This window comes from Schistosoma mansoni, chromosome 1, assembly GCF_000237925.1.
Source record: "Schistosoma mansoni strain Puerto Rico chromosome 1, complete genome".
In the NCBI taxonomy this organism is placed as follows: domain Eukaryota; kingdom Metazoa; phylum Platyhelminthes; class Trematoda; order Strigeidida; family Schistosomatidae; genus Schistosoma; species Schistosoma mansoni.
In genome coordinates this window covers 38,026,867-38,038,119 of record NC_031495.1, presented here as the reverse complement: position 1 = coordinate 38,038,119, position 11,253 = coordinate 38,026,867, and the positions used below count along the sequence as shown (strand labels likewise).

General features: G+C 35.2%; 1 protein-coding gene across 1 annotated transcript in view; it reads right to left on the bottom strand.

Annotated features, from left to right (window-relative positions):
* Nucleotides 1–268: 268 nt before the first annotated feature.
* The window catches only part of Smp_125350 (BC026374 protein (S09 family)), a gene marked incomplete at both ends in the record, with an annotated part of 51,291 nt that continues 40,306 nt past the window's right edge, over nt 269–11,253 (bottom strand). The window contains 4 exons of the mRNA XM_018794317.1: nt 269–298; nt 7,488–7,651; nt 9,324–9,456; nt 9,568–9,658. Coding sequence (XP_018648742.1) covers nt 269–298; nt 7,488–7,651; nt 9,324–9,456; nt 9,568–9,658 — 418 coding nt within the window. The remainder of the gene's footprint in view (nt 299–7,487; nt 7,652–9,323; nt 9,457–9,567; nt 9,659–11,253) is intronic.

Here is an 11,253-nt window from a genome sequence, read left to right as displayed (position 1 = left end):
CACAATCCAACAACAAGGAACAGTTAATCAACAATAATAGTAATAAGGATAGGGGGATATATAACACATATAACACCTGTTACCCTATCTAATGTCTGACTCAACAAAACAACCAATCATTATCATTCTCGTCCACGCATCAGTTATTTAAACCGCTAATTATGTTTTTTTGTTTTTTTTTGTTTTCTTCTTATCATTCAAGGTATACACATAGTTACTGAAGATCAATATTTTCTTGAATCATACTCTTCATTGTATCTAAATCATTTCAAGTTGAGTTGGTGCTACGTCTACCCAACTAAATTACAAAAAAAAAGGAAAAAAAAGAGAAACTGTTTTGAAATTTATTGTTTCTATCCAAATATAGTACACTGTAATGGATAACTGATAATTGACTATATAACATGGTGCTTATTGAATATATATGTATAATGAATCTAATGTTGTAAATAAAGTTTTTTTTTAAAAAAAAGAACTAACTATAAATTATTGAATGAATATTTTATGGTGTCATGGCAACTATTGAACTTATCTTGGATGATTTTGAAGTTGAAAGCGTGAGCCAATTGAGGCTAGACCACCAGGGAAAACCTGGAAGCACTGGACGGCCGTTTCGTCCTGTTGTGGGACTCCTCAATGGAAGTGCGCGTCCACGACCTTGCCTCGCGAGATTTGAACTCAGTACCAACCAGTCTCGCCTCAGAGCACTTAACCGATAGACCACTGAGCCAGGTTTTCCCTGGTGGTCTAGCTTCAATTGACTCACGCTTTTAATTATGAAAATACTGAATCTCCACAAAACCTCTTCTGATCTTGAAGTTACTATTTTTATAAGTGAAAGTTATCAATTGTCGGTTGATGTATAGCATATTCAAGATTGGTCATGAAACAATCCTCTGGGAGAGAGCTAAGTAATGAATCCATAGCGATGTCATCAGGTTATCGACAAATCTTATGAGTAAGTCGAAATTGAAAATTAAAGATCCATCGTAGAAGTAATTCCTTTAATTAATGTTTTGGGATGCCAACATTGAGGTTGTTATTTTCAATATTGTCACATACAAAGCATATGGTTTCCGTTAAACGCACAGTTATGAAAAGTGAAGACAAATCTAATGATATTATGGTCATTATGGTTATATGAACATCAGTGATTGAATTGACAAGTTTAGGACATGAAGGGACTTATGTTAGATCACTATTGAAAACCTGGAGACACTAGAAAACCACCCCATCCTAGTATGGGGCTCCCCATCAGTGCGCATTCATGATCCCGTACATGGAATTTGAACCCAGTACCTTCGGTCTCGCGTGCGAACGCTCTGCCTCTAGAACATTGAGCCGACATCTGATTGTATTAATGTCTCAATTAAAACTCAACAATCTCCATAACCCTATGCTGAAAATTTAAAGCAGTCTGTTTTATATCAAGAAATAGAGAGAAACAGATAGTTTGAAGTTTAACAACACAATAAATTGATACTATTTCATTAAACAACCCTAGTTAACCACAGCAAATTTTAAAAAAATAATGGTATGAAGTATATCTGATGATTTTGCTTTATTAGAATGGAGTTTTATGGAGATTTTAGAAATTTTATAGCTGAAATCGTTAGCCAATTGAAGTTAGACCACCATGGAAAACCTGGGAGTACTGAACGACCGTTTCGTCTTATCGTGGGACTCCTCAACAGTGCTCATCCACAATCTCGCCTCGTGAGATTCGAACTCAGGACCTATCAGTCTTGCGTGCAAGCGGTTTCTTCATTCATAACTATAAATACTTGGAACTATGATGTCAGAAGTATTACTCATACGAATAGTTCAGTCGTATACTTTCTGTCTTTGAAGCTAGATGACATGGGATCGAATCCATCAAAAAGCATCAGTTAACACAAAATTACAAGTTTATCTTTCTGATAAATTCCAAACAGTATGTAATACCTAGATCCAGGGTTTCCTTTTAGGTATTTCCAACCACCATTATACAATATTTACAAGAAAATAATAAAATCACACGACATAATTCGCTGTTAAAAGTATTTGTGAAGATTTTCTTATTTCTACTTATCATTATTATTAACATCCCAGAAGAAAGATTTCGCCCTGAGGTGTGATGAAAATGTATGCAGCGTTGTTTTTTATGAAAGGAAATCTTTGAAAAAAAAAACACATCACCAAATTGGTTTAGCTATTGGGGTAAAATGTAATTACATTGTTGATATGAACGTATTTATTGTTTTAGGTAAAGAAGTATAGAAACGTAATTATTTAATAATGAATGATAAATGTATCTGTTATCATCAAAATAAATAAATAGACAACAATGAGTTACCTAAAGAATAGAAACGTCAATGAAGTTTGTGCTGCTGATGATGTCGTTCAGAAGAATGATCAAAGCTCCACGACCAAACCATCCAGCTCAAAGAACAAACCTACATCAAAATTACCCACCTGAGCTACAAATCTTCTCCATCATGTCAATGAAAAGCTATTAACATTTCAAGACTTACAATTATATGATTACTGACTAGTGACTAATATCATATTTGTATAGTCGTTTTGTACTGTGGAGTGAATTCGATTAGTGAAATTGAAATGTGATCACTTTTCGGAGTGACTGGATATAGTATGTAAGGTGATTGCGGGTATTTGACAAGAAACCATTATACTTCACCTAGGTTTCATGTTAGACGTACCAGTAATCTTGAGGCAACTGTTAATCTCTCATGGATTCAAGGCTGTATCGTTCAAATTTACAAACAAAGATGAGCTTGAATTAACCAGGGAGAATCAGTTCCCTGAAAATTACAAGTATATCTGGAAGACAGGTGTCAAATAGTCTTAAACCTAAATTCAGCGTTCCCTATTGGCCATCTTCAACCAACTAATATTTCTAGACTATTCGGGATGAGGGAAGGTGTGTTTTGTACAAAAAAACTTTGAACTTGGCAGTTACCAAAATTGATTTTAAAAAATTAAATCTATAGAATGAACTACCGTAGACACAGAGATATTCAAGCACTTAGATGTTAAGGTGAATAAACAAGTCTGGTAATCAATAGGAAGCTATGGATCTAGATTTCGTACTATTCGACACTCGTCAGCAAGGTATACCGTGTTATACAATTTCACAGTCTGAAACAATACCACCGAAATATTTCTATTTGAGTTCTCCACAAAGCGACAATTTCCTCATGGTTACATGTATATTTTGTTGACAAGTCCCGAACAGAACAAAATCCATGTTAAACAGGATTTTCTATCGACTACTTCCAACCACTACGTGAAATCCAGTCACATGAACTTGAGACCACACTTCAACATCATTAATGGAATACGATCTGCTCAAAAAAGGGCTAGAAAAACTTGACGTTGGTCACTAATCAGTGATAACAGTAAATATGAATGTATGAACTTACCGACTTAATTACTTGTTTACGTCTATTATCCCTCCTGGAGGAGTATAGGTCTAGCAGCATTCTCCAATCCACTCTGTCATAGGTTGTAAACTTAAAGATGTTATTCATTTGATAAGGTTGAAGATGAACAAAATGATTTATATGTATGTAAATTTTAAAATTGATGTCTATTCCGGAAATCGAAAAGACGATGGAAGTGTATGAGAAATATATTACGAAAATCATCAAACTGCATCAGGAGGCAAGCATCAACTTGGAATACATAAGGAAAAGGGAAAAAAGAAAGACTAAAGTACACACTGTGCCTGGAGTTTGAAACAGACGTCAAAGGGATGAACAACAACTAGGAACAACTGGGAAGGATTGTCCAGGACAAAGTTGTTTGGAAAATGCTGTTGGGAGGCCTATGTTTACTACGAGAGGTCACAGGCGTACGTGAGTAATGCTACATTCAACATGCGATCATGGCTCAGAAATTGTTTGTTATATTACTGTCTCTAAACTCATTGAGTTTGGTTTTGTTTGTTTTCCTAAACAAAAATCTCTGAATGAAAACTTTGAGTTAGTTGATCGACGTATTCAATTTTCGTTATTTAAAGTTTTGCACATATTATCTCCGATATTTGAGGGTAAATAGTTTTGATGGAGTTCTGTTCTCTGAGCTGGATGGTTTGGTCGTGCAAACTCCATCGAAATCATCTACCTGAGCTACAAATCTTCTCTACCATCTCAAAAACAGAATAAATAGGCTGTAACTAATAGTAGACAGCATGACGTATGTCATACTACGTGAAACTCGTCTAATGGATTTATCTATTACATCCCATTGTTGACGTTAATATTGAGACTGAAATCCAGTACCTTGGACTTTTAAATCTCAACAAATTATCCACTGAACTATTGCATTTGACATTGATGATGTTTTATATCATAATTAGTAGAATTTAAGTTATTCTATTGTCGATATTCACCGTATTTGATGTTCTATTCATTCCCTTAGCAATTCTATATGAACCAAATACTTACTTACTTACGCCTATTATCCCTCGTGGAGGAGCATAGGCTCAACAACAGGATTCTCCATCCAACCCTGTCCCAAGCAACTCTTTCCAGTTAACATTCATCCTTTTCATATCTCCTCCAATCTCCCGGCGTAATGTGTTTTTTGGTCTCCCTCTTTTCTGTTTCCCTTCACCATTCCAAGTCAGCGCTTGCCTCGTGATTCAGTTTGGTGATTTTCTTAATGTATGTCCGATCTACTTCCAACTTCATTTCCTAATTTCCTCTTCAGCTGGGAGCTGATTTGTCCTCTCCCATAAAACACTGTTGCTGATAGTATCCGGTCAGTAAATGTTGAGTATTTTGCGTAAACAACTGTTTATAAATACTTGTACATTCTTGACGGTGGATGTAGTAGTTGTCCACGTTTCAGCTCCGTACATTAGAACTAACTGTCTTGACGTTCGTATTGAAGATTCTGACCTTGAAATTCGTTGAGAGTTGTTTTGAGTTCCATATGTTCTTCAATTGTAGAAATGCTGTCTCTGCTTTGCCAATCCTCGCCTTTACATCTGCATCAGATCCTCCTTGTTTATCAACGATGCTCCCCAGGTACTTGAATGTTTCCACCTCATCCAGAGTTTTGCCATCAAGTGTGATTGGGTTGGTGTTCTTCGTGCTGTATTTGAGAATCTTGCTTTTTCCTTTGTGTTTGTTGAGGATGAACCAAATAAGTTACCTATTATTAAAATTATTCAATATGTACTCTTTCCTTACTGAAGCGTTTAATTTATTTTAAGTAAACAGGTATACATCGTCGACAATAAGATGTATGAATATGAAGTCATCATTAAGGCACATTTTTGATAATAAACGGACTAGTATAAAACCTAGGTCAAGAAAAAGTTTTCGATCGACTACTTTTAATCATTTAACATCAAGGAATTCGATCAACACTGCTAAAGTTCTAGATAAAGATGATAATAGTTACTACTCAGTGTGTAAAGAACGAGAACATTGGTGGGGACAACCCATTGTATCATAATACAAAATAACAGAGTTCTTTCATCAAATGTGAAGACCATACGTTCAATACTTCATTTGCAAATCCTCCATTAATTATCTTAAACTTCACCGTTCTTTCATCGTCATAATAATTACTCACTGTTCTTGTTCTCTTCCACTCGATCTTCTCAATCTTCTTCTGCCAGACATCCCATTTCTGGTTGGTTTCATATACTACTTATGTCGACAAACATGAGTAGTATACACCACAACTGTCTAATCAATTTTAGAAATTTCATTCTTACAGGAAGTTTGTCGTGATTCGAACAACTGGTTAGTAATTCGTCAGACTGTAAATTTGAGTACTGCTTATGTGAATCTATCAACGGGCATAGGTTCTACCAAAACCATAGCTACACCTTAGGGCCTGAAGTCTCCTGTCTACTAACAACCATGACGTAACTTTTAGGTTTGAATCATAATAATTATGAAAAGGCCCTTCAAAACATTGAAGTTTTCTCTCAGTACTTATTAGTTTATTATTATTGTTACTAATATCATAGCAGATCAATGAATAGAGACAACAAATTATCATGAGTCAATTGAAGCTAGACCACCATGGAATACCTGAAAACAGTAGGCGGCCATTTCGTCCTATTGTGAGACCCCTCAGCAGGTTAAATTAGCTTCAATTGACTCATGAATTCAACTATAAAATTACTGAGATCTCCACAAAAAAGCCCTTCTGGTATAATTCAATATACGCTCACTGTTGATTGACGTCAAGAAATATTTCCTGGAGTTCTAATAATAAACAATGACCAGTGAAGTTCAACCAGGTCTGTTGTGAGATGTCAACTCACTGAAGACAATGGTGGACGGTTGCTCAATTCCGTGGATTGGTTGGAGTTAGACATTAACACCGTTCGATCCCGGCTCAGTGGTTCTCGAGGTTAAGCGCTGATAGGTCCTGGGTTTGAACCTCTCGAGTGCGGGATCGTGTATGCGCACTGTTGAGGAGTCCCACACTAGAATTGGATGGCTGTCCAGTACTTCCAGGTTTTTCATAGATAAACAGGTATTACGTAATAATCAACAAAAACTGTCAGTTACTGATAAGATTTTTTTAATAATTTTATCTGGATAACAAATTTAATTGACAACTTATTCATTAATATAAATTCATTAAAACAAAGTTCAATTTAAACAAAAAGAAAAACAAAACAATACATATTGATCATTTAAATAGGAAATAAAATAAAAGTTTTCAAAGAGAGTTTATTGTGCACAACCAAAACTTGTTTTTTTCACAACCAATTTTGTTTATATATATATACTACTGAAATAAATAATTTAAGTAGTAATAATAATACTGACTAACAATTCAATTTCAAACAAATCTGATTAATTGAAATTCATTAAAATGTGAAATTTTAAACCAACCACAAATGAAATGAATACAAATATGTACGTAATAAATTGAACATTGAATAACAATTTTCACAACCTTATAGGGAGATACCCTGCCCCCCCCAAACCGCCAAAAAAAAATAAGCTAGTTTAAATGCATCGTCAAAGTCATCATCGAATTAATGTTCACAACCATTCAGATTTAAATGTTACATGAGTAAAAAAAATGATTTGATATAAATCCAAGGAAAACAAATTGTAAATATGAAACGAAATAAAAGCGCCTATCACCCCACCCCCCCACCCCTCGGAAAAAAAAGAAAAACGGCGATAACAATCAAACAAACGAGAGAGAGAGAGAGGGGGGAGAAAAAAAAGAACACAACTGATGATTAATTAAAAATGTGAATTTAATTTTGGATCTATGTATATGTTTTTATCACAACCATCATTTCATAAGCATAGTTAATCACAACCATAGAAACAATAAAAAGGATAGGATCTCAACTGGATAGTAATAATAATAATAATAATAATAATAATAAAACCAGCAACAACCGATTGAATTGCATCAAAATAGTTACTAGGTCAGTAATCAAAGTAGTAGTCATGGTAATAGTAAATAATATATAAGCTTAAAATGTAATTAACTTTTAATTGTAAATTATATGATGCTTGATTACGTTTAGTTGTATTGAATTCAGATGATTTAATGATATTTGGATATAATGTACCAAATGATTCTACAGGTTGTTTATGAATATCATTTGTTACTTCATATTGTGTAGTTGATTGACGAGATTTACAAGCGGAATCTAATAACATGATGAGAATAGGATAAATGATCAAAAAGTATTATTCATTTACTTTATATGTTTTGTCATGAAATAAGTAAAACAAAAAAAACAATATAACAATGATAATCTTATGCGAAAGATATTGGGTTCGAGTCTCAGAGTGAACATCAACTCTGAGATGCAGGTAAATCCAGCTGACGAGTTCCAAATAGGATGAAACACGTGTCAAACTGGATTCCACTGCTAGCCACTATACATCTTTGTTTAATTATGCATGATTGTTTTAATATTATCATTAAGTCATAATCATTTTAGTTAGAGTTTGATAATGACTAGTAGTGATATCCAAGTTGTACGTCTTATCCTATTCGGAATTTCTCAGTTGGATATACATGCAATTAAGTGTTGATTTTAACACAGAGACTGGAACGCACTACATTTTGTTTTGAACGCACAACGTGTAACCTACGAAATTACGGAATCATTAATATTTTATATAAACGAGATTAGTCAATTGCTGTTAGACCCATGAGAACGTCTGTCGTTTCTCTGGTGTACAAATCGACGAAAGATACTTCTTGAGGAGGTTGAAAATAAAACTGGATTAGGGGGGGGGGGTTTCATGATATGAGAGTGCAACTGCAGTGTCCAAAGAACAACTCTCTGGGGCCGAACACATAGGTCATTTTGAGTAGTTTTAGACGTTCTCTCCCTACTTTTAAGGCCTTACAGGCTGAGGACGTATATTCTAAGGGTAAGGTGAGGTATGGTATTTTTAGATCAGACCTCTTCTAACTTCTCTCTTCCAAAGCTGTTACATTATTTCGACCTATTTTGCAATTCATCTTTTCGATTTCATTTCTTTGTGCTGGCACTGTATGGTAATTTGGATCAACGAGCATCTTTGTCAGCCTCAACATTGCTTTTGGATCTCAAGTGGTTATTTTTAGTCTTCTCACTCTTCAACTGACCTGCCTATCATTATAGGCCCTACGCAAATGAATCCCCATGCCAATATACCTCTACTAGGTCATCATAACGCTTAAGGGAAATAACGTATCTTGTAACTAATCAGTACGGTACATATTCAGCTTTAAAAATCAATTAGTTCTCATAAATCTTTATAAGCGAAGATGGATATTGGCTACCAGTGGAATCCGGTATGCGCATTTTGTCCTATTTGGACGCATCAGTCGAATGTACCTACATCTTAGGGTCGGTGTCCATCCCGGAACTCGAACCATACACCATTCGCTTCAAATGTCATCGTGTTATCCTTTTAGCTACTGAGTCCTTACGGACACTTACTTGTGTAACGGTGTGAAGTTTAAATTCATTTTTATTGTTTGTATGAATCTTTACACTGACATTTACGACTTTAATTGGTGAGTCTTTTATTAGCATATTTGCATCCTGTACAGACCGCCTAAATATTGCCTCAAGTCACAAGCATTATAAGCAGTTTGGAGCGAACGATACGGGTTCTGATTCCCGGCATGATCATCAATTCTGGTATGCAGGTACATCCAGCTGACAAGTCTCAAATATGACAAAATGTGCGTCCTGGATTCCACTGCTAGCCACCATCTATCTTTGCTTAGAATGTGAGTTCACTACAATCTTAAAACTATAGAAAATGTTAAGAAAAAGTGTATTGCCAAAAGAAAAATAAACCTTTTCTTTAACTTACTATACAAAATTCGTTCTCTTAACATTGGTAATTGTTCACGCCAGAACATACAATAATGTCTACGTAAATTCTTACTTATATATGAACGTGGCAATGTAAAAACCATATGTTTACGTGAATCATCATTTCGTGTCTTAAATGAAGAAGTTTCTGAAGATACTGATGAAGATAATACACTTGATACTGATACTCCTGATATCGCTATTGATGATGAAGACGAAGATGATGATGATTCACTGAGAACTGCTACAGAATGTGGTGAATATGTTTCATATCGATCCCAGTAAAGTTCTTTATTACGTGTATGAAATTCTCCAGGATTTAAATTCGGTGATCTTTAATAGAAAGAATTAGTTATGACATTTAATTTTATTTACAGTACAAAACTTACATAATATCTCGATTCAAATAGCCTCTAAATGCCCTGGTACGGCTGAGAGTGGGGAGGGGCTACCCGCCCTCTCGAAATGCTCTCATACGGTCATGCGTATATAGCCTCTGCCAGGGAAGTTTTACTCACTGCATCCTCTCAACGGGGGTGTTCTTTACGAAATTGAGAGGACGAAAAGCTAATATCTGGCGCTTTAAGCAAGTTGGTGGACATAGAAAGTCCACCAAGGGGAGTTGGAAAACCCTCATTTCAAACCAGTGGTGTACATGGGTTCCAGTATCCTGAAGAAACAAATGGCATATGAATCAATCGTTGGTCACCGGCTACTATGGGACTGCATCTCCTCACGATGCTTCACTGCCTTGTGGATCAGACCTTAAGGTCAAAGTTTCCGTGTGGTGCCCCCTAAGAAAACCACCTGCTTCGGTCTGGGCATCCGGGTAGTATCACAGTCCTCACACAAATCAAATGAGATTTGTGCTGCGCATATGTATCTGGTGCTTCCTTGTACCAATATTTATGTGTTTAAATAAAATAAAATAAACGATTCAAATAACCTATCCGCTTCCTCATATGTTTCACGAAAACAAGAATATGATATTCGATTTTTGGTGGTTATAGAAAGAAAGCCTAAATTAGGCAGTCTAGTGTAAACAATGCAAAACCTGGCACATGTGTATAATAGTTCTAGTTTCTGCACTACATCAGTTCAGATAGATAAATATCAATGGTAAAAATATCATGAGTGAGTCTGTGATAATGTGACCGATTCTGAACCGTATCATCCAATTTCTTTAAACACTGATTATAGTCCTCGTGTGAACACTAACCGGATAGTTTGCATTTGTCCATATAGCTTGTTCCAACAGTCAATAAAGCCATAGAATTATGTCAAATTTTAGCTTGGTTATCCCTAGCTTTCATCCAACGTGTTCATACACAAGAATATGTCGTGAATGAGGTTGATAGTGGTTGAACATACATAATACATGTCTTGGACAACTTAGTCCATAAAGATTCATTATATCACCAACCTATTGGTCATCTCCATCTAATACCCTGTATCACTTGGTGGTCCCAACATACAAATGGAATGCTTTGAAAGTATCTATAATCAAATACTAGTATTCTCCGAATATCTAGTTTTAAAGATCACTTTTTACAGCCATAAATTAAAGTAGAGAGAAGTGCTATTTAGAAAACCAGTCTTTTAGTTTGCAAATGGAGATCTAGATTATACTGCAGGTGATTTAAGTTATTAAAGGCCTATATTTTGTGATAATTCACGCTTACCAACAAATCAGTATCCATGAACACTATGATCTAGACAACATGGTTTGGCGTTAAATCCCACTCAATGATCAATTATTACACGTTCTCAGTTGTCTTAGTCTGCTTCAAACCAAAATCAGTAGTCTCTCTTTTGATTATAATTACCTTTACGAATTATTGATAACTATTGATAATAAAGTGCTCTGAGTGATTGAATGGAGGCTAGCAGTTTAACGCTCGACGAGCATTTCGTCTTATTTGGGCCTC